At 37.8% G+C, this 25,120-nt stretch overlaps 1 protein-coding gene across 4 annotated transcripts in view; it reads right to left on the bottom strand.

Annotated features, from left to right (window-relative positions):
* Positions 1-25,120, bottom strand: part of OSBPL3 (oxysterol binding protein like 3) — an 88,285-nt gene that overhangs the window by 44,273 nt on the left and 18,892 nt on the right. For all 4 annotated transcript variants that reach the window (XM_021538224.2, XM_021538225.2, XM_021538226.2 and 1 more), the window contains exons 2-3: positions 23,872-23,990; positions 2,807-3,048 (exon numbers count right to left, since the gene is read on the bottom strand). In XM_021538224.2, coding sequence (XP_021393899.2) covers positions 2,807-2,899 — 93 coding nt within the window. In that variant the 5' untranslated portion in view covers positions 2,900-3,048; positions 23,872-23,990. The remainder of the gene's footprint in view (positions 1-2,806; positions 3,049-23,871; positions 23,991-25,120) is intronic.

Genomic DNA, 25,120 nt, shown 5'->3' with positions numbered 1-25,120 from the left:
ACTTTGGTCTTCAGAGATAAGTCCATTATTAGGTAAATGTATTAATTTTCTTTGTTTAATATAATAAAAGCCTTCTCATTTTCTGCAGTAGTCTGCACCACACAGCTCCTTAAGGCAAATTATTTCAGGGGAAAGTATGAAGTAATGATTCTGAATGGCTCTTGGACTGATGCTTGCAGTTGCAGCTCCCTGAATGAAACAGATGACAGTGCCACACTTTCTTTCAGTGTAAAATGCAGTCAGTTGTACCAAATATCTTAAACTGCCAAAAATAGAAACCTGCTTTGTGGAGGACAAGGGTTGGCATCAGCTGCAACTATGGCATTTGTTACAGTTCGTAAAATTGGCAGAAATTATTTCATTTTCTTTTATGGAACATGAGTTTTTTAAAAACGGTTCTCCTGTCACTAAGCTTTTCCCTGGTGGATCTATTTTAAAAGTTAGTTAACATATCCGATTTAAAAATAACTTGCACAACATACTTTCTTTTGATCACAGGTCAATTTAAACTTAAGGAAGGTCAACACCAGTTTTCTTTCCTCACAAAACTGAATTTGACTTGTGTCTCTGTGGAAGAGATTCCTTTCCATAACTGAAGGAGAAGGGAAGAGAAAAGCAAAGAGGTGGGAAGTGGCAGTAGCCTCCAACTTTTCACGGGGCTTCAAAGTGAAGGTGAATTTAGTGGAAGAGGATTAACTGCTGACCTGCTCAGTTCACACAGCAAATGTGGGCAGGGAACGGGCACCAAATCTAGCAAAGGGAGGAGTGGATCCCTCAAAGTCCTGCAGCCCTGCTTAAGTCAACTCCTTTCTAGCACAATGGCTCATTTTCTGCATCACAGGAGTCCTGCTCCACACAAACAGCCCTCCAACATGGAGCTAGCCTTCAGCAGACACAGCAGCCCAGCTCCCCTGTGCTTCCATATCCCAACCTTGGGTCACTTATTTGGCACTGGAATACACCAGCAATAAAGTCTGTGTCTGGGACATCAAGAGAGACTCAGAATTCAGATCCTGCTATTTTTGGACAAATTTCACCCTGCTCTAACTCTTCTTCCCCCCACATTTTTCAGATCTTCTTTCTACTTAATCAGATTCAAAGAAGTACTGCATCAGAGCAGCAGCACAGAGAAAAGCACCCGTCAGGAAGATCTGTCACTAACCCACAAGCCATGAGCACAAGAGACACAAGTGTTTGAAGGAGGAATAAGAAGCCCTCCATGGAGCTGGAATATGAAGAAAAGAACATCAAAATCATAGCATGTCACTCCCTAACCCACACAGCACCTGGCAACATCTTTAAACTTTCAGGATAGCATTAATAAAAAAGTATCAGTAACAGTGTTACATCCCACTATTCTACCAGGATTTTGAAACAAACACCAAAATAAATCCAAAAAATGAACTAAAGCTCCTGAAAGCCATTGTACATGTGGTCTTTTTTTAATTAGGGGATTCTTAACAGTTTCATACAACTTTAGATGGCTGCTGTTGTCTTAATAGAACACCTAAAGTATTGTAATTTAAACTAATATACAGATGGAAAGGGCAAATAAATAAGTATGGTTCCTTATATTGGCTGTATAATATATTGGTGTATAATAACACCAGTGGATTTAGTCACACTCATGTAAATCTTATTATCTAAATAATACATCATAACACTTGATAGACACAAACTGTTGAACAGACAGTACCAAATCTTTTAAATTACACTTTTCAAACGTAATCTCATATGGAGGATTTAAAAAGAAAAATTGCAGGAAAACAAAAAAGACATCCTTTATTGTTCAGTGCACTAGAAATGCACAGCATTTCTCACAAGCACAGCACTTTATAAGTCATAAATTGTTCATACATTTATCTGCCTTGCCAACTGTATGAACAGGGCCAGAAGTCCTAGAAGAGCAGGTGCTGTTTCAAAACACAGCTGAGGGCTCCAAAGCTTTCTGGGGATTGGGATGCTCAATTCCAATTAAAATTTCTGCCTGAGGCAGCTTCCAAGAGCTCTACTAAGCCAGCACTTGTACAGATAAAAGTTTATGTTAAGCACTTTGCTCATGACTTTGCAAGCATGGATTGAGCACATTTAAGTTTAATTCTCAGTGCAGCTGCAGGTCAGCATTTCTTGCCCATAAACAAAGCTGTCCTCAGCAGCCTCACCTGTCAGGTGCAAACACTTGTAGACAGGTCTTTTGAAACTGAGAGGTTTAAAGATTAGCAGAAAACAAAGCAACCTTCACGTTTGGCACGCAGATCCATCGTGTTACACAAATGCTCATTTTGCTGTCTATGGTTCTACAGCAGCAACCAGCACACCTGGGCATTCAAAGAAGCCCTATGTCAGGTTCATGAAAAATGAATTATCTTTCACACATCCATGAACACCTTTCCTTGGAAACTTGAAACAAACAGAGCAGCTACACAATATTCTACCACAAAAGTAGTGCCTAACAGAAAAGATTTGGTATTTCAGGATCAAACCACTGAGACCAAGATGCTTCAGCAGCTCTATTTCACCATATATACAATAAGATAGAAATCAAAATTTGCTGTAAGCATTCCAGTTTTACACATGCCTGATATTCAGGCATATGTGTTTAATGCATTTGGCTCAAAACAAGATGCTACTACCAACAAAAAAAAAAAAAAAAAAAAGAAAAGAGAGAGGAAAGCAAAGAAGGGATGAAATAAAATTAAATAAAACAAGCAAGCAATGGGAAAACGAGGTTTAAGAGATTTGCAGATATCCAAGAAAAAAGTAACAGCCAATATTAGCAATGCTTTCAGCTGGGTGAAAAAAGTACCTGTCGACTTCCCTGCTTGGAGGAGCAGCTGCTAGTACTTCTTGAAGGAGACAACATTTTCTGGGATGCACCGAAGTTTTTTTCTTCACTCATGATCCAATATTATTCGTTTCACATAAGCTCACTTAGAACACCATTGAAAGGTAATTTGGAAAATGTGTTGGAAGACTCCTCAGAGAAACAGTGTACTCATCTTTACCCAAATGCAGTCCAGTGGCATGATCTGTACCCCATGGATACTCCTAAAAGGGAAAAAAAAAAAAAAAAAAAAAGCGAAGTTATCAGATGCTGTCTCTTGCTGCCATATTCTAGCATGAATCATAATAAAGCCTTTGGTTAACACAAGCTGAGCACATTACTGTATTTTATAAGAAGTAAATTGAACAATCACTTAAAGGTAAATTTGCAAGTCTCAAAAAGGAATGACATACATTTTGAATCCTAAAAATATTTTAATTGTTGCTATTTATTCAGAGGACAAAGTATCAAGCATCTTTTTACAGATTTAAATTAATTTAAAAAATTTAATAAAAACTCACAAAGAAAATCATAAGTATCTATATGAAATAGCCCAATATAGATCCAAAGTGAGAGGCAAACATCCAATAAAATGCCACAAAAAATGATGGTGCAATTAAATAAATGTCTCTTTTTCTCAGTTCCTTGGTAATTTAAACAACTAGGCATGGTTTCATGTTATAAGGAAAAAAACCCCTCTACATAAAAGAGTAATACCTAAAAGTAGCAAGCACGAACACTTAGCTCCATAGAGCTGTGCATGGCCAGTTTTACCTGGAATCACAAAGCTCTATCTACTGTCACATCAGTTGTCTCAGCGAGTGGCTGGAAGAATAATTAACAGTCTGTTTAATAACAATGCTCCTTGCAGCACATGCAAACACAAGTCATGCCAGGAACTCTCAGTAATGGGGTTCCAGTGTGGGTAAAAGGGTTGTCATGGTAACTGAATACTTAAAAAAAAAACAACCAAAAATGAAAACCAAAAAATAGAGGACATTACAAAAGAGTGATGCTTTCCCAACCTTAAGGTGGCTGTATAAATTGCATATCACTTCAAATTTTATTGCCTCAAAGAATTCACAATTAGGAAGAGTCCAAGAACAACCAGTGATAAAGGAAGTTTCCACAGAGAGAAGACAGATTTCGTTGCTGAAACAGGGAGGCACTACTTCACAATTCCCTCACTTGCACTGTCACAACAGTCCTGAGCTGGGATTACTGAAATTTGCCATTCATTTTTTTACTTGAAGCGGCTTAAATTCTATTCTGAGAGAAGCAGTAATTTCAAATCCCTAGTAAAACATTTTGTGCATTTTAAGAATTAATTTTTCTTAAAAACAAATACATCAAAAGTCACAGACAAGAAAAGCTAACCAGAACACAAAATTAAAACCAGGTGCTATATTTAAGATGAAGAGAGCAGACTAGAGCAGAAAACCTCTCTCCCTGCAGCTGTAGTCTGAAGCATCCATCTTCTGAACAGAAACCTTTTCCTCTTATTGTTTTCTGACAATATAGCTTGCTGTAACATTTCAATCAACATGACCTCTTTTCACCTGAAACACAATCTTTCCTTATGGCATTTACTTTAACTAGTTAGAAATACTATGTTACCTCCAGAACAAATCTGTTACACAGCCCCAGCCTCCACAAGTGAGGTGAGACATGAACTCTCCTGGGGCTCTTCCAGGAGTGAAGGTGAGTCAGCTTGGTAAATATTCCAGGAGCTGTCAGAGAGCTACAAAGACAGTGAGCACAACAGAGACCAAAATAAACCCCAAAACAGCAACGTGACAAGCAAGGTCTGTGTGATTTGGGCCCAACACTGGACTTGAGACTGAAGTTATGACTGAGATTAGGAGTAGTGCATTTTGGAGAAGGTATGGTCACTTTCTATCTGGAAGATAAACCTGTGTGGCATTTCATTAAGAACAAGTACTTTTAACAGGTTTAGATTTATTTCCATTTTCTTTTTAAAGCAGGTTAGAAGCATCTCAGGTTTTTTACTATGGAGTAAATATAAAGGATAACTTTCTTCCATACTTGCAAGCTCCATTCAGAAAAACAATTTAATGGTAACGTCTGTATTTACAAGAAGAGGTCAAAGACTCCCAACAGGAACAGAAACACTCTTCCTGCAAATTCATTGTTCAGATAACCCCTTGAAACCAGGCAGCAAGTGTTTTGCTTCTGGAACACACTTTCCTCAGATAAATCCCTGTTCTCTTCACTGCTCCTGTTCAGAATGAGCACCTACAGCTTTCACTGGTGACTATCTGGCATTTTGGCAGTGATTGGCAGAGTTCATGGCCAGAAACAGGCTCTAGTTTGCAGCAAAAAGTACTGGAAATTTTTGCAGCAAAAAGCACTGGGTATATCTCCTGGACACACTAAATTTAAAATATACAATGTCCTTTGCCTGTTCAAACACACAGCATAATAGTTGCCACATCCTAGAAGTGTCAAGTAACCAAAAAAAAAAGCCCTGGAGGTCTTTAGGAATTCAACACAGAGAGAAGTCATCTAATCATAGGACTCTTTTTATCATCATGTTTCTGGTGTGGAGTCTAAATGAACTTGGCTACACTAGTGTTTTAGGACAGAGCAAAGGGGTACTTCCTCTGCAAATCTCCTGTAATAACAAGGTTTGAACTGCAGGGAAGTCTTGGAACATGGAAGCTGAATCCCTTTTGCATTAAATGTGCTCCAGGACTGCATCCAGTGCTCAAAGCATGGAATCCACAACACCAGACTAGAGCTAGTCCTGATGGGTGTTATGCAGGGGCTGATGTTAGGTCTTCTGAGTGATTGACTACAAGGATCCAGTTTTACTGCACTGCTCCACTTGCTAACATTGACGTCAGAGAGACACAGACTTACACCACATAAGTACTTACGACCTCCTACAGCAATGTCACTTGTCCTTTTGGAATCAAAAAGAGTGAGATGGGCACATTTCCAGAATTCAAATGAGCTGGAAATGACTCACTACCTAACAAGAGGTGCTTGAAAGAGGAGCAGGTGACAGGCGAGGTAAATCCAGTAGAGCACACCTGAAGTATTTTGTCACTCTACTTCTGAAGTTGGGCTTTTGAATTTTCCTTTATTCCTTCAAATGAGTTACTGCATGGGCTGGAAAAAAGGCTTTTCTTACCAGCCCTGAAGAATTCAGGAGTGAAAACTGTGTCCTCTCTCCAAAGTGCTTTATTCTACTGGTGTTTCCCAGTAATTTAACTTATTACCTTGAAGTCTCAAGATTTGAGCATGAAAAAGTGTATGTGAATAATTATCACAGTCACAACTTCTCTGTAAAAACCTGGTGTGTATTTTAGCAACAACTTTGTGCTCCTTTTTTAAAATTCTCTTTAAGTTTAGAAGAGAAAAAAAGATAACTGTGGCTGCCCTTCAACAATAACTCACTTATTCTTCCAGGGAGGTAGAAAACACTGATCCGGCATCCCAACCTGACTGGCTTTCAGCAGTAGTGACTGGGGCCCTCTAGGGAAAATGATATTTTGTAATACCTGTGAAAATTAAGGTCACCAGGTATAATAGCAATTACAACTTTAAAGCAAGCATAAAAAGCAGTCTTATGCTAATGAAGTGAAGATTACAACTCAAATTGATTTTTAAGGTCATCATAATCCAGTTGCTTTAGATTCATTAAAATTTGCTCCTTTCCATGCCACAGGATGGCCTCAGAACTGTATTTCTTCCCACATTTCTCTGGAGCACACAGGGCCACTTACTTCGGTTTACTCCAAAAAGACAATTCAAAGGTGTGAGGCTGAGGCAAATCCAAATAAATTTAGGACAGTAATTTTCACAAGTGCTAAGTATTGCCCTAATTCTTTTCTATAAAGCCAACAGCTGCAAAAATAGGCCAAGAGTACCTGTTCAAATTACCTCACCACATGCATTTTGAAGAATTAAGAATACATGAGTTAGAGCTACTACACCATAAGATGATAAAAAGCACTTATCTCTACTTATCATTTGCTGCTAAGGGCCTTCTACATCAATTAAAGATAGTATAAACATATGATAATATGTAAAACAGGAATACAATTCTTTTTTTAAAAAAGTACCATCTCACATTGTCCTCAAACCTTTAAAATTGCACAGGTTCAAAGCAGCCTTGCAGTATCATTTCATCTCTCACAACTCAGAAAACAATAAGCTTATAGCAAAATCAAAGATTTTTCACATCTTACAAAAGAAGAAAAGGGAAATTCAGGAAAATATTATGTATAACTGCAGTAGAAAAAAATCAACATTATGCAATTATTTTTGCCATGGTTCTGGAAGAAAAGTAAAGCCTTAACATCTGCTTCAAAGCTGATTCAGCAGTGAAGGAACACTAAAGACTTTGAGAAGCAAAACTGGAAGTGTACATCTCATTCTGTAGTCAATTAAGGTTTTTTGGATAGAAGAATAGTAACAACATAAAGCCTGATGAGAGTCCGGTGGATACAGCAAGCATAGAACTGAGTAATTCAAACCAGAGTTGCAAAAAGCATTGAGTGAATTGAGTGACTTTCACAGAATTAACAAAGATTTTGTGCTGAAACCTTGGCTTTGCAGCTATTATTAAATTACATTCACTCACATCTACCTGGATAAACAAAGCAATAGTCTTTTCCTAGTATTGCTGTCATGCTTTCATGTCTCTCTCTGTTATAGTTCAATTTGCCAGCTTTAATCTATCCCAGTGTCTTATCTGGCTCAAAATAGGAAAGAATTATTTATAGGCTACAGATACACCATAAACAACTATGGGAGATGTCTTTTCAAGGCAGGTATTTGCTGTTCCTGTTACTGTAAGATTCACACTACTGAAGGTCAAAGCACATAAATCCTGTTCTGTTACTAGATATTCTCTTTACTAAACAAAACTTGCAGAAACAAACATAAAGCAGTTTAAAGCAACTCTTACTAATAGGTTACTAAACCTATCTTTGAAAGCAAAGGTTCAAACAGTTTAGGGAGACTAACAATAACAGGAAGCATTTCAGAAACTGCCTTCCATCAGATAAATGCTCACCCAAATCACAGCTTCTCTTGAGATGTTTTCATCAGCCTTGAAAAAATGCTACTTGGAAGCAGTCTGTGATGCAGACAGTTCCTTCTAACCTGTCTCCTTAAGGAGTCTTTTATAGCAATTTAATCATGCTATGTCAGTGAACCTAAAAGAGGAAAATTTAGTTCAAAGAAAACTCTCCTAATTGTCAAATCAAGACAGGCAGAGAGGAAAAGGGGAAAAGCTAGACAAACAACAACCAAACTGCATTTAAGAAGAGATTGCTTACCATATATAATGTTTGGCAGTTGATGAAAGAAAGTCCTGTATGTTCCAGTGCACAGAAAGAAAAAAAAAAAAAAAAAAACCCACGGAAAAAGAAAACAAACCACAAAACAAAACCCCAGAAACAATCCAGTAGAATACATCCCAAGAAAGACATCAAAGAATATGCTTCGATGTCAAGCCTAGTTCGACTTTCCTGAAGCAAAGCAAATATTTACTGTTTCACTAATAATTCAATCCTTACATTATAAAAATCTTATTTAAATTTAGAAACAGGTCATCCAGTATGAGCACATATAAAAATACTACCTTTTCCTCACATCCACTACAGAAACTGACTATAATACTGCACATGACATGATTAATTTTAAATGCATACACTTGACATTGTTTCCATCCCCACAGGAGATCTCTGATAGATTGCACTTGTAACAAAAACCCAAACTTATTGGGTTTATAAACTAGATAGACATGTTAAAAGTCTTTATGACGGGTGATACAGAAAATACATGCTGTAATGGCAGTATTTTTACAGTAATTACTCAGCTGTCTTACTACCTTTTCCACCCAACTTTCAATCACAGTTGAGACTCATAACTAAGAGGTCTAACCTAGCTCACATCACTCTTACTAAATAATTAATATTCTCCTCTTCCTGCCCCTTTTAGAAAGAGGCTTGCCTAGGGCTTGCCTGGCAGGTCAGGGCTCACCAGTGTGATGGAGGGAGCCGCACACACCCCTTCCAGCTCTTGGCATGGCTCACACTTGAACGATCAGCCAAAAGCTGGGGGACCACCAGAAACAATTTGTGGCCCACTGAAAGAAGGGTCCACAGTCTCCCTGCCAAGAGGGTGGAGCACAAAACCACAGCTCCTGAGCTGGGCTCAAGCCCTAGGCTGGAGCAGGTGCACTGCACACAGCAGTGGTAAGGAGGTAGACAGTTCTGTCTCCGCTCAAACAACAAACCAGGAACAGGTCTGTTTGCACTGAACTGCTGCTCAGCTAGAGAAAACCTTACAAAAGATGATCAGGCAATAGAAGAGAGAGAGAGACAAGCTTATTATCATTTTCAGTAAGGAAAAGAACAGGCACACTATATCACTTTACAGCCTGTAAAAACCTTGGAAAAGCCCATCTCTTAGTGATAACATCCCTGAGTGGGAAACATTTGGCAGGAGCTTGGTTGTCTTTCATTTTTCTGCTCTTACTACTTAAAGCTCTGCTTTGTTCACTGAAACAAAGATATTTCATTGTGCCCTGAGGCTTATTCCTTTTCAAAACTGCAGTCATTATTGCTGAAGTGTTACTGAAATACACAGTTTGTTGTCCCGGATTCAGTTTTGATAGGCACAATGTTAGCTCTGGAAATATCTGTCAACCTGCCAGCATGTAGTAGATCAAGATCTTAAGACAGAACTGCCTGCAAATCAAGCAAAAGACACCACTTTTCTGTCAAATCCTTGAGGGTGTTGGTGTAACTTTGAATCAGACTGGCTCTTTGTGACCTGATGAACTGCATGATGCTGCAAGATGCACAAGTCCATCAAGGCCAACAGAAAACAATATATTTTATTAAACCAGCTGACATTTATTGGTTTAACTATGGAGAAAGAAGCACAAACCCAGTCTTGAAACCCTGGTTTCAAATAGAACAGCAAAGATAAATACTGGAAGAGTTTTGGTGGCCAAGGCATGATCCTCGTCAAAGTCTGAAGGAAAATATCATGAGGGTGCTATGACCAGCAAACGCAAGATATATCCTTTATTTCATGCAGGAGAGCTAGACATGTTCATTAAAGAGTGGCAGGACCCAATGAACCTGCTTTGTCCTCTTTGATGTGCTGTTTTACATTTCACACTTTGGCATCATTTACTTTCTAAAAAAAAAAAAACCAAAACAAAAATCAAAACCATTAAAAAATCAAACAAAAAAACACCAAATGAACCAAATGAAAATTTTGATCCCTCACTCAGAAACCTGTTTTTCTATGATACATGGGAATTGCCATTTGTCCTGTATATCACTAATTGCTAAAAGAAAAAAGGTACAAAAGAACCAGCACTTCCATTTGAGAATGTTTAATATTTTTCTTTTGTAAGTAGGCCTATTACCTCAAAATTTAAATATTATTAATTTTAATAACTGTGGTAACAAGATCCAGTTCATCCTAGGATGCATAGAAATTTGTTTATGCATTTTATAAAGTGCAGTGATGACGAGATATAAAAATCTTGTATTTCTTCTTGATTAACTTAACCTATCCTTAAAGGCTTCTGTCACTAAGTCCACTCCAAGATGCCTTTTTCAGTGTGCTTTCCAACATTAGCATTTATATATGTAGCACTACAGCTTTCTATTAAATATTATGTAGATTTTTTTTTGTTTTACAGAGGGTCTTTCATATTAAGAAGCTTGAAACTACAAAAGAGGTATGTGGTGTTTTGAACAAGGGCAGGTAGTTGTTAGCAGACCAGTGTTAACTCTTTCTAACACTACCTTAGGTGAGAGGCCACTAATTTCTTAATACATGTTTCTAAACACACAATGTGCAAACAAACATCAACACTTTAGAAATGCATTGTAGGAAGTAGTAACATAAAAAGTATCATGAGAACAATTAGTACTACAAGTGCTAAATAATTTTATTATTAATGCCAAAATTAACAGTTTCCTAATTCCAAGTATTCAATTAAAAAAAAAAAAGTAACAAACCAAAAGCCAGAATGAAGGAAAAAAGGTATACAGAGAACCATAAAATCATCAGATGGCTTAGGCTCAAAGGGCCCTTAAAGACCACCCAGTTCCAATCCCCCTGCCATGGGCAGGGACATCTTCCACTAGACCAGGTTTCTCAGTGCTTCATCCAACCTGGCACTGAACACTGCCAGGGTTGGAACACACACAGTTTCTCAGGGCAACCTGTGCCAGCACCTCACCACCCTCACAGCAAAGAATTTATTCTGAGTATCTAATCTACATCTCTCACAGAAATGTGTTCATTTTAAATACAAATTAAAACTGTTCAGGCTTTAGCAGAAATCTCCTCCAGGACAGGCAGGAGGATGCCTGCAGCTGTCCTTTTGCCTGGAAACACATCACCCACATACATGTAATGCAGGTGACAGGAACCATGAGTCACAGATGCCAGAACCACACTCTTGGAAGATTCTGCATCACATCCGATCTTAAATCCATTCATATTTATGCTTGTAATGAACACCTTGACAATGGGAACCAGGAAAGTGGTTCCATGGATCAAGTTTTCTGCAACATTATCTTCACGGCATGGGGAAAAGATGAACTGAAAGAAACCAAGAAGCTGAGAGATGAAAGATGTGGGAATCCAAACTATAAATCTGAATGACTACATGCAATGTTTTGCCTAATTAATAAGAAATGGTTAAGTATAAATCACAATAGCTGGGTCAGACAAAAAAAGATGCAGGCCAGAAGTGAGGGTCTCAACAGGGCAGCTCTTAAACAGGAAAGAACCAGAAAAGGGATCCTCTCCCCACCTCACATGATACAATCCCACCACCATGTCCTCGAGTTCTGAAATGCTGGAGGGGAAGACAAGTCCAGCTAGGGTTACCACAAAGGCTCAACTTGGATAGAGCTGGTAAAAGAACTTCTGCCCTTGAAAAGGGAAGAAACTAAACACAAAGCTGCAGAAGTTGCAAACCTATATTTGGCAAGATCAGAAGGTCCATCTCAGAGTGAATGACTTCATGTCAGATCTTGCCCTGCCCCTGCCTAGCTACAAGGATACAAAATTTAAAAGCAAGTTCAGAGATTAGCCAAAAAAAAAAAAAATGAGTAATGTAACTATTACAGACAGCCCAGAACAAGGAAGACTCAAAGAGTTTTAATGCAGTAAGTCTGTTTATACATGTCTACTACAATATGACATCCCAATGTAAAAATATGGCCTGCCTCCAGCAATAGAGCTTTGGGTCAATACAAAGATGCTGAAAATTTTATGGGTCTCAGTAGCAGCTCAAAGTGCCTCCATTGACAAGTTAGAGCTCAAATTCATACTAATTTTCAAATCTGCCAAAGGAATTAAATAAATTCTTGCTCCCAAGCAATTTGTTACTGTCCTTTCCTAGAGATCAGTAGCTTCCCTGCCAAAAAACAGACAGATAAAAAAAAATCACAGGAGCCCTCCCATTCCACTTCAGTAGAGCATAATTTTTCTCACAGCAAGTAGTTCACACACTCTGCTTTGGGATGGTCATCACCAGCTGGTGGCCAAGAAAGTGGAAGAAGTGTTATTTTCAATTGATCCAGACAGTTCTGTCCCTAATTTTACTTTTAGATTCAGGTTAGTGCAGGCTAGCAGCTATCAATTTGAATTTAATTAAAAACAAATGAAATGCCCCATGATTAAAAAAATGCTTTAGCTATGCTCTCATTCTCAAGTATTTTTAGATGTTTAAAAGATGGAAGGTTTTAATTAGGCTGCTTCAGCAATATGAGAGAATGAATAATTTACACAAATTTATTTGAGCTCAGTGAAAGGGTGGTACAACTAAACTATCCATATATTTTATTTCTAAGTAGTACATAATTTTTAGTTCAGCTCCAGTCACTGCAAACAGGCCATAGAGATGGCAGATAACAACATGAAGAGTTTTGTAATGTGTACAGTCCAACATTTTGGTTGCTTCATAGCATTCTTGAGGTTGGTTATACTTGAACAGCAACTAACAAGCTGGATTTTAATGATAGGCTATAAAACCAGCAATAAACAGGAGTTTTCACAAGTGATATAGATTCCCCTTAAACAGCTAAATATTACAAGAGTTCCACCAGTCTTTGCGTTCTCTCTCTACTCTCCTTCCAATCCTTCAGCAATTTTGTGTTAGTTTTTAAACTGCTGACATATGGCACTGGCTTTGCTAGACCATCAGGACTTGCAACACAAAAACAAATTAAAGCTGTGGTTAATTATGGATAGTGCATAAAGTGAGTTCTGACAATACTTAACAAGTCTTATTTCATTTAATTCTCTTGATGAATTTCTGAAAAGGAAAGCAGAACAAAGCAATTTCTTGGAGGAAGACATTAAAAGGTTTGGGTTTTTTTAAATAAAAATGTCTAAAATGACTAAAATATCAACATATGAAGTTTCAGGAAACATAATACTGAAAGCTATTTTCCTAACAGATGGCACTCACTCCTACTTCACCCATGCTGACCTACATTTTTTTCTGAACTTTTACTAATATTAATCTTTCATTGAATGCATTTTTTACAATTTTGCCACCAAGTGAAACTTTTATTATTAAAGGTTTGAAAAACATATTCAAAAACATATTTCTAACAATATAAAATATAGAATGCATAAGAGAAACACCTTTACAAAGTTCAGGACATAAAATTAAACTTCTGACATAAAATTTTCTTCTCAAAGGCTGCTCAATATGCACCAAGTTTTCATCCAGCGTTGACTGGAAAGCATGACCTTTGCAAACATTAAAGGATTGTCATAACTTGCATTGTCTTGTAGAAAAAAATACACCTGTGCAATATAGGCAGTATAGTATTGTATTATATTATGCACAAAACAGAACCATTGAACTGAATTTCATTATTTTGTTCTATGCATTTAATTGTGAAAAGGTAGAAAAATTAAATGTATGTAGAAGGTGAGGAGCTGGAGGAGAAAAGAAAAAAAATTTACAGTGAATGGTAATTTAGGTATAAGCCCCCTAAGATTTTTGTATAAAAATGCACTCAATTATTTCTCCTAACATGTTATACTGTGTTTGCAATCACGCCATAAAATATGTCAAAGAACCCCAAAAATCTTTAATGTTGTTGCACCAAAATAAGAAGGATTTACATGAAACATCACATTAAAAATAAATCTGGGAATTACCAATGGAAGCTGGAAGTATGACATTTGTAGAAGTCACATTATCAGCATTTGAAGTTTGACAGTCTTCTCTTCTGTACTCAGAAAATAAGAAAGTCAGTCCACTGTCTGTTCTAGCTGCAAACAAACAAGGTGACCACGGGAGCTGGCAGTGCCCCAGCTCCTATTTCAGACTCTTCTCTAACCTGCTGACTCACCTGACTGCTCACCAGCCCCATGATATCCCTCATTATAATCATCTTCCAGAGTAGGACACTCACACTAACAGTGAGTATAATAAAATATTGTTGGAACTCTTCCCATATGGTGAGAGAGCAAAAAATTGTTCTCTAGAGTGATTTTATAATACCAGTTAGGCCGATCACAGCGAGGATGATCACTGCTTCAAGTCAATATTAAACTATAAAACACAGCAACAAAACAAGCAGGATCTCCCTGCCACCCTCCAGAATCACAAGAGATGTTTTTGGGAATAGACTGCTTACTGTGTTGAGTGGGTATTGCACTTTTAAAAGGTGAAAGAAAATACAGTACAACACAAAACACTTCTTGGGGTCCTGGTGCTGTATTCCAACTGGTCATTTTGGCCAATTGAATTGAAATACTACTAAAGCCACATGACAATTCATTTTTGAAGTGCATACATAAAAATGTAAGTAATTGTAAATAATTTATATTTGTGTTGAATACAAAAAAGTTATTGAATTACTCTGAGAAAATTACTCTGATCTCTCTCCATATGATTTTCTCCTTTTAGCTTATTAGGTTTTTAAGAAAGGACTTTGAAAATGGGGCAAATGGTAGTCACACGCCAGGCTCTGAACAGCATCCAGCGAAAGCTGATTGCATCTTTGTGCTTCCCAAAACAGCCACCCTAACGTGAAGTCCATTTAAACCCAAACCTACAGTAAAAGCTTTCACCTCACATTTTTCTTTCACATAAATGATAGCATTCCCAGAAATACAAATTTTGACCTATTACTAACTGCCAATCTATTCAAAATTTCAGTATTATTCCCAAAATTGGAATGTAAATTTGCTTCTACTCCCCATGGCATTCAGCAACTAGTTCTGAAAAGTCTGTTATTTTTTCTTACAGATTGTCCATACAAATCTAGCATACGGTGCTTTACAATAATTAAAGCTTCCAATAAATGCTGCTGCCTTGTGCACAGGAATCTGACTTCATATTAATTTTGCCTGGGGACTGCACTAATTGCTCAGAGTTCACATCTCCTTTTACCAGTCAGAACAGCTCAAATTCTCTGTCTTCCTCCCTGCCCCATTGCCCATGCCAGGGATACTTTTCTGGAGCTAGGTGAGGACATGGAAAAAGCATTAGGCATTTGGAAGTTAAAACCAGCAGCTTAACTACCTTACACAGTAAATCTAAGGAGCTTAAACTCACCAACAAGTGCAAGAATTGTCAAGTTGGATGTTATGCATTAAGCATGAGAAAGTAAACACATGTGACAAATGCATTACTTCCCCTGTGAACATAATGATTCTCAGTTAACATATCTAAATTAAGTCACACATTAGTTATGTCTGAAGAGAGCAGAGTGACAATTAACATTTTGTGCATAAACAACCACTGTTTTTTAGCTTCAGAACCACTTTCTGGAATGCTTCAGGCCTGACTTTTCTTCAGCTGAGCAAGCAGAGAGACATTATTCCAACAACATTAATGAGCCTTTATGTGGCCATGGACAGAAACAGGGTATCTCACAGGTAGCAAATTAATCAGGTGAAAGTAAACAGTCCAAACTGAGTTGCCACAATTTATCCAAAACCACTGAACAGTCTTCCATTTGATCTTCCTTTTAACATACTGAGCCAGAACTTCTTTGCAACTGCTAACTTAAATAAGTAGCAACAATGCTAGTTTTCACAATCATTTCAGAATATTCTGAAATTCAAACACATGCAGTCATATGGATGCTTTTGTGATAGCAATATAATATTCTTTATAAAGGAAAATACATCTTCCTTACCTTGAACTTCCTATGATGTTCACTGCTGTCTAATGAGAGGAATTTTACTAATTGTCATTTGTGGCAGTAGCAGCTTGATGCCAAAAGGCAATTAAAGGTCACTGCCTATTGGATTACACCAGGCTGATGGCAGCACATTTGGAAGCAAAGGCAGAAGCCCCTGAGCTCTGACTCACTGCAGAGACTCAGATCTGGACCTGCATGGCTGGGCCTTCTGAGCTGGCCCCTGTCCTCAGATCAGTCTGCCTGCCATCTGCCTCAGGTGGACACTCGGGGGGACTCCAGCCTCCCTCTCTCCCAAATACACCGTCACCAGCTCTGCTCCCTCCACCAGGCTAAGAACTTCTGCTGCACTTTCCATGGCAAACCCCATCATTCTTGGTGGTCATAAAACTGTTTTATTTCCAATACTTATGCAAAGTTTAGGCATATTGATACTCATGTTTTCTATATATGCATCTGAAGCGATACTAGCATCTTGTTCAAGTGTTAATGATCCCTTTTTAATCAAGTCTTAATATGCACACTTATTTTTTCTATGACAAAGCCTTTGTGTTTTAAATGGACACATCACATCGAGTGCATTACCATCAGATTTCTGGGCTATAAGTTAAATGAAATGTGATGCATGGTTATGTAACTGAAAAAAACCATGAATTTATCTTCCCACAGGTGACAACTGAATCACAGAATACTCTGATTTGGAAAGGACCCACAAGGATTGTTGAGTCCAAGTCTTCAGTGAATAGCCTGTACAGCACAGCTGGAGCATCCCCCACAGAGCCAGCCAGCCAGGCAAAAGATGCTATTAGTGGTTCCTTATTTCTTACAAGATACTACTAAAAGGGCCTCCACCTTGAAGCCAAAATCCCATTTCAGAAGTATTCCACAAGTTCTGTGACCCCACAGGGGACGCACACTGGAGCAGTTGAGGATGAACTGCAGCACATGGAAAGGAGGAATTCAGGGAGGAGTGTCTCCCACCAGAGGGACCCCACACTGGAGCAGGGAAGAGAGTGAGGAGTCCCTCCCCCAGGAGGAAAGAGCAGCAGAGACAATGTGTGATGATGTGACTACAGCCCTCATTCCCCACTCCCTGTTCACTGGGAGGAAGGAAGTAGATTTGGAGGTTGAGTCCAGAAAGAAGGGAAGGTGGTTTAAGATTTGGGTTTATTTCTCATGATCCCATATTTGACAGGCATTAAATTATATTGATTTCCCTCAGTCAAGACTATTTTGCCCATGACAGCAATTGCTGAGTGCTCTCTCTGTGTCCTTATCTTGACCCATGAACCTTTCATTATATTTTGTCTGCCCCATCCAGCTGAGGGGAGTGACAGGGTGGCTTAGGTGGGCACCTGGTGCAAACCCATCACACAGCCATTGTGGCAGTCCCTGCACCCTGGTTACCTGCACTTCTTTACCAAGGATTTTGCAAATACAGGATAGACAGATTTCATGACTGGCAGAGGAAGCTAGTTGCAGAGGAGATGCTGAATCCTGCCTTTAACAGCTGTTACTTAGCTAGAACCACCTCTTAATTAGTGGCTTCTTTTAGATTTCCTCAGTAGCTGTATGGCATCAGAAAAAGCCACAAAACAACAAAATGAGGAAGAAAGGCAACCCAGCAAACAAAAACCAGACAATTCTAGCTCAAAACATAAACATGTAAAAATGTTAACAGTGAAGTACAAACTATAATTTGTGTAAGACAGAACAAACAGCCAACTACAGGCATAGAAAATGTTTATTTTATACTACCCTCTTGACAAATCAAAATCCATTGAACTTTTAAGTTCTAGATTTTTGCAGTCTGTCTCACTCCATAGAGTGGAAAATCCAATTTCCTTCGGAGTCCCAAGGCTTGAACTAAAAATGAATGCTTTTCCTATTTCTCCTGAAACAAAGGTTTTCCCTCAAAAGCTGCTGGCCAAATGCTGAATAGTATTAAGGGTAAAACTATAAACTAGCTTTTCTTAGGGTACATTTTACTTTGCTAACCACCTGTTATTATAATCTTGTCCAGTGGTAGCAAAAACAAAAGCAGGCAGGGAGTGGCATGTGACTCATCACAATGTGTTAAAAACAACATTAACAGTTGAAATATTTAGAAGCAAAGAGTTGTGGCCCAATAAAAGTTGGCATTAAAAAAAAAATCACATGCAAAGGGGAAGGGCCATTCTCCAGTCCTCCTTGTCCTTGTCATCACCAACAGCAAATTCTATTGACGTCCCTCAATCAGAAACACACACCTTTTTCATTCTCACCACAGTGAGTACTGCTGCCTCTGGACCATTAAAGCAGCAGAGAGTTTCTACCTTTTAGCTAATGTAAGTGTCCCCAAGAATTAATTATTTCTTTTTGGAACATTTGACAGCTTGTTAAAAGTTCCAAACAAATGCTGTGCTACAGAAAGACTAGTGTCAACATTTTGATTAATCCTTTATTATTAAACTTCTAAAGTAGAATAATAACTTCAGTTTCTTTGATTTTTCTGAGAGCATAATTCCTGCTGTTTAAAATAAAGTACAGCCTGAAGTACATTCAAGCACACCTGTGGACAGTCATCAAACTGTTCAGATATTTAAGCACTGGAAGTAAAAAACTCCAGGGGACAAACAGAACTTAAGGGGGAAAAAATAAGGATAATTTTTGCTACTTTTCAAAGAAAAACATCATATGAAATCTGGTCTTAAATCAAAAACTTTTCCTTTTCTTTAATAACTTGCTATCCCCCAAAAATAAAGCAGCAGAGCTGAAGTCTCCTCCAGATCTAAAGACACAGAAGTCACCTGGACTTCTCTGAAGGGAAGAGTGGGGAAAGTCATAGCAAAACACACTGCACTGAAGGCTTCTTAGGGCTTTTTCATTATTTTATTTCATCATCATGATTTTATAATCAATTTATTTTCATCATTACTCTGATACCTTTTGTCACCAAGTTACCAGACAGTGTGTTTTACTCCCTAACAGGTAACACCTTTCCTGGTTTTCTCTCTGAATGTTCATGTCCTTGAAACATAAGTTGATGTGAGAATGTACTTCTATTCTGAAAAGTTCTTGCCATGGTTTGGTCACTCAAAAGCACATGTCTCCACAACAGACATTTTGTGAGTGAGATGCATAAAGTTAGGTAAATTAAAAAAAATTCATTAAACAAATATTGCAAATATAACATTTTCAGAAAAACATCTTTGTTTATTCATCACTATTGAGAATTATATTTCATCAGGTTTTACCATTCTTCATCCCTCATATATGGTTTGATAAGAAGTGCAACAAAAAAAATCTACAACATTACATTCTTGGGCAAGCACACAAGGATGAAATAAGATTAAAACACATTAATGTAACAGAAGTCCACTGACTGAAACTGAAGAAGCCACTCAGCCTTATACATGTAGCTCAAAAAAATTATACTGTTAACATTTTACTCCATCTTTAATATTTATTTCTCCTTGAGAAGTAACTACTTCAATAATAATAATATTTTTCTGCTTAATACGAAGCTTTTTCCAACCTAAAGAACCAATGTCATTTTCATTTTGTCTTCAAGTACCTGGTGCTATGAGAACCTGCCTTATGAATTAAAACAAGACTATGACCTTTTCTCTGAAGCAAATGTGAGTATAAATGAATCCGTGAATAAGCAACAGTGACTACAGGCTAAAGCCATCCCTCATTCACTATTACACATGGCAGGATTGGGGATTCACATCCTCATTACCACACTAGAGGAGCCCACCAACAACTACAATCTTCTCTTCCACTCTCCTGCATTTAACTTGCACACAACATTTTGCTGTGGCACAACTGGAAAGAGGGGCCCTGAAGCTATATAACTATAGAGCTGTTGGTCACAATTTCTAAGGTCACCTTTGAAGCATGACAAATCTTCACCTTCTAATCTGTGGCTTTATTTCTAGTCTTCAGCTGGTGGACAAATAAATTAACAGAGTCTACATAAACAAAGGAAAAATTTACCTCATCTTTTTTCAAAAAGATAAGGCTGGCAGAAGCATGTGTTCATGCATATACTGAAAGACAGAGGTTGTCTCTTAGAGCTGCTCTTAAAAGATAAGGCAAGTTCTTTTGGCTTCTCCAAGAAAAAAAAAAAATTGTGTACATCAAAGGATTGAGCTCATGAAAAGTGTATGCCTCTGCTCAGTGAGGGCTTGATGAAAACATTTTCACTGGTAAGAATATGGACTATATCACTTTCTGTAAGCAAAATGCAGAATCTCACTTTATAAAATCCTCACTGTAATGTCAGTAAGAAGGCAACTTGTTCCCATTGCTAAAACAGGAAGGGTGACCCAGCTGATTGTCTCTGGAACAACCAGACACACAGTAGTTGCTACTTCGCTCTGCATTTAAGCTTAAGGAATCTAAAGTTTCCATAACAGGAGACAAGACTCATGATCTCCTAAGTTACTTTTGGCTATGCTAATTAGCTATTTAAGCACTTAAAGTTGATAGTATCTGCCAAAGTAGGAAGCAGTAACTATTAAAGACTTGAATTTTCATGTGTGTGGCATACTCTGCCCTTAATCCAGGGAGAATGGTCTGTCACCTTGGCACCGCAGGGCTGAGTTCACAACCTTGTCACACCACCCCAAGCCAAACATCATCCTGACACTTCAGCATTTACAAGCAACAATTTGCCCTAAGAGATGCATTTAAATGATAAATAATATCCTGCTGCATTAATGAAACTGTGATGTATATTTCATCCACCTTTTCATAACTTCACAAACACTTATTTTCTACTGAAATGAGTCCTAAAAATGACTTTATTCTGAGATCACATAAAATCAGCAGCCTGCTTGTTTCAAACAGGTCCTCTGTCTAAGCAGGTGTTTTCTGTTTTAGATCAAAATATCAACAGCTAAAATGAAAAGACACAAATTATGGTTCCATGATGTTGGTAACCTGCTTATTCACCCCTCCCAACCACAGATGATACTCAGATGTAACTGTTTTGGTCTTTAAGAATAACAAAATGAATTTGTTTCAATAGCAACTAGGAAAACAAGAAGCTAACAAGCAGCCTTTTCCTTCCCTTCTTCACTTTTTTTTTGCAGGGGGTTTACCTATGCTACTTAGTCACTGGACAAGTTAGTGTAAATATTTCATAACTAATTCAAAAATAAACACATCTGAGGTAAGTGGCTTAAATTTATAGTCCTGAGCTTGTACACAAAAGCTACGGTTGTACATTTGTTATTTTTTTCATTCACAAGCACATGCATGCAAAGATTTGGCCTCTTTTTCCTTCAGAGGAAGTAATAAATGACATATTTTAACACAGAATTTTGTTCTGTATGAACAATTTTCTATATAACCCTATTAATAAAGAGCTGGCAGGCAGCATTGAGCTGCTAATATTCAGCTTAAAAAGTAAAATTAAATACCTTTCACAAGTAAAATAAGATGAAATAGCCAATGTACATAATATTTGTACCAAATAACTCAGCTTGGAATTTTAGGTTGGCAAAACTAACAGAAAATGCCAACTAAGACCAGAATACACAAGGTTTCCATGAAGTTTCCTTTAAAAAAATGTGTGTGGACTGAAGATCACTTCTTTCCCTGCATTTTCCTACATTGAAGAGAGCAGTAAAAAATTCTTCTAAAGGCTCAGTGACATATGGAAGCTGCTTCTGTAACAGCCATAGATTCAATTTTCAAGCTTGCAAAAATGAATTTAAGATAGCCACTTAAAGATGAATTCACTTTGAGCACCAGCTACTGTTTCTTTCCTTTTTCAAAAGATACAGAGCTATTTAGTGAAGTTATTCCTTGTGTTAATGTAAGATTTAATGTATCACAAAAAAACAGGGTGTCACAAAGTATTAATGCATTCTGAGAACATACACCAACAGGATTGTACTACATCAGTATGAAAATGGAAGTATTAGTGTTAAGGTAAATCCTAATTCTCATTTCAGTCTTCTGCTGCTGCTGTCAGAGGAGCAATGAAAAATTCCCTCTTTGTAACTGTTCAAATGCTGTCAGCTCTGTATCCCTGTAAATCTACCACCCTTGCTATCAAAGTTGCCTTTCAAAGGTGAACACTAGAAAGATTAGGAGAAGCAGATAAGGTCTTGACCAGAGTTTTTCACAGGTTTCCTGCATGACTCCCTGTGAAGTCACAAACGTATCTGTTCCGCAGAACCCCCTCTGTAAATAAAATTGCCACATGTTGCACACTGGGGTGGGGCAGGTTCTGCCTTGTACAGAAATGCTTTGAAAGGCATTAGGCAATTAAAAAACTTTGGTTTGCTACTTAAACATAAAACTTCCCAACTTTATCAGTGAGCTGCTTTGTAATAGTGTTGATAAACTCCACTATCTTCATAGGTAAAAGGATCCTGCAGTAACTGGGCACCTCCCATTGGAGCAGCGTGACAGTACCTACCAACAGAAATAACCAAGTGAAAGTATTTTCCACTCCTTGCTCTCCTCCACTGACACATTTACAGCTTCTAATTTAGAGAAGCTGAAAACATATGTGGTTTTTAATGTGCTTTACAGCAGTCACACCTAGCAAAGATTCAGTCCTTGTGCCTGCTACACACTTCAGTTCCCATGACTCATCGCCAGCTTTCCAGAGGAAAGCAAGTTCTCACTGAGTATCACAGAGCCAGCGATACCTTTTACACGCTCACAAGATAAACAGAGATGAAGCCTAAAAATTCACCAAGTTTAAAGCAGTGGTTAAACTTACACAGATGCAAGCACAATAAGAAATTAGTGCAAACAGCAGTGCTCTATTCCGGTTTACAAGTATAAGTTCCATGTAAGTCTACTAAGACAGACTTTAAAAACATTGATTTATACACAGGACCGTAAGAACTACAAAGTTCAGAACACTCAGCCTTCCAAAACTGCAATCAGATATGTAAATTACATGCATATAAAGCCTCAAACATCCTAACCAGCTTATGTGCTCTAAAATACTAATCAAGTCCCTACAGGTTTAAAAGGACAAGAATATATATATTTATAAAAACACACACAAATACAAACATTAAAAGTTGAAATACAGTACAAGCAGCCAGCCAGAAAGTTCAAATACATTATCAACATTCCTACACCAAAAGAGAAATAGTTAAGCATTCAGAATGCATTGTGACTACATTTACATACTATTAGAGAAGATAAAATGCCACAAGTGCCATTACTGGAAATATGACTCAGGACAGAATTTTCTCCCAGTGCTAAATTTCACAATTAGTGAACACTCAGGCAAAAAAATCCACCAGCAGGACAAGAAGTTTTTCAATGTCACCAATAACACAGTCTCAACCTTGCCCAAGTCCTATATTTGGCTACAGTCTGGAGAGAACGTTTCAGAATGAAACACAAACCACATAGTCCAATGGTGCAATGGGTGAGTCTTCCTTCCTGACTCAATATGTGATCAGTGTAAAGCCCAAAGCCTTAGACTGAAAGGAACCCTAACACAGTACAACCCAACAAATGGTATTTTCCCCCATTTCCCTCAAAAGCAACACAGCTTTGAGGTATTTTTGAAAAATTACCCTTGTCTCAGCAGAATAAAAAGTTACATTAGCACAATTTCAGGTTGTCTACTCTATTTCCTTGTTACTTCCTTCTATTCTTCTAGACATCTAATTAAGCACCATGTCTTATCCCAAAAGGGGACTGAACTGCTGCCCCTTCTCAGCTTTACTGTAGACCTCTTCCTTCTCCATTGACTGAGTAATTCTTCATACCAGGATGCTTCTTACACAACTTCTTGATCATGCTTTCTCTAGGCTAAAACAGGCTCCAATTTAACCTCTGCTTTCCTAGAAGGAGAGCAACACAGCTGTGAGAGAAGGATGACTGACTTACAGTGGGTGGGTAGGATCACTGCCACCAGGAAGAATCCAAATCTCTTCTCTTACAGAAGTGAAAGTATGAGCTATTCCATTAGGCAGGATGTGCAAGCTCACATGAGTTTTGTGTTGGATCTGAAAAACAAACCAAAAAATCAGATGAGAAATAAAACTTCCCGATGCATTGTTCTTTCATACCTGAGAAGTAACAAGTAGAATAGATGAATATCTGAAAATTTTTCTGCCTTGATTTTTGTGCATCCTCCTCTCCCAAAATATTTCCCTAAAATACAGCATCTACAGCTGATATTTTTTTTCCTGAAAGATATGCATTAAAAATTCAGGTTAGCCACATTCTCCCATACAATTAAGCAACTTGAGTTTTAGTCTACTAACACACTGTGAGACCAATGCATTTTGCAACAGAAACCCTTCTTGCTCCAAAGATCCAGAACTCTGCACAAGTGTGTAACTCTACCGAGACTGTGGGGAACCCACCCAAACCCCTTGTCAGCACAAAAACAAGAAAGAAGAATCCTGAACAGAAATAGATGTCAGGGTACTACTCTTGGACGAACTTGTAGCATTATTCAGTCATTGCTTTGAAGCATCTAACACAGGGCTTTGATGTTAAGTCAAATGCACTTTTTCTGAAGACTATCCAATTTTATAGTTTTAGCAGCCTGCAAGACTTCTCTGTATAGTGTGAACACTACCAAAAAGAAATTATGACAAAGTTTAACATGATCCATTTGAGCTAAAAAGGAACAATGGTTTAGTCTGCCTTTATATTCACGGACTGCATGGTCCTTCATTCCAATTATTAGATTTGAATTTCTATTGCCCCGAGTCAGTTCCCATATTAGCTTGATGATAAATTTTCCAAAAGTCTGCAATCAATCAGACACAGACAAACCAGTGTCTGACTACCACATACTGTTTATAAAAACTAGCACATTGTTAAGCTTTCTCTGATGCTGAGGCTTTCCTGATCTTTCTTCAAAATCAATGAGAAACAAAGAATTCTTCAAATTACTTGCGATAATAGTTTGAATTTAGATTACTGTTACAATTTAACTCTTTCTTAGCTATTACTTCTACATGCTGTCATAGACTACAGCTTTAATGAAATTAAATTTTTCTGCATTTCTTGAATTGACATTACTGCCCTTATTTAATATTATTCTTACAGTCTTAACATATTTACCAAGGAAAAAGGAAATTCTTTTCCTTGTTTTCAACTCAGTTTTGAGCTATACTTTTGT

The sequence above is a fragment of the Lonchura striata genome, chromosome 1 (genome assembly GCF_046129695.1).
Source record: "Lonchura striata isolate bLonStr1 chromosome 1, bLonStr1.mat, whole genome shotgun sequence".
NCBI lineage: Eukaryota > Metazoa > Chordata > Aves > Passeriformes > Estrildidae > Lonchura > Lonchura striata.
This window is presented reverse-complemented; position numbering and strand designations above follow the sequence as displayed.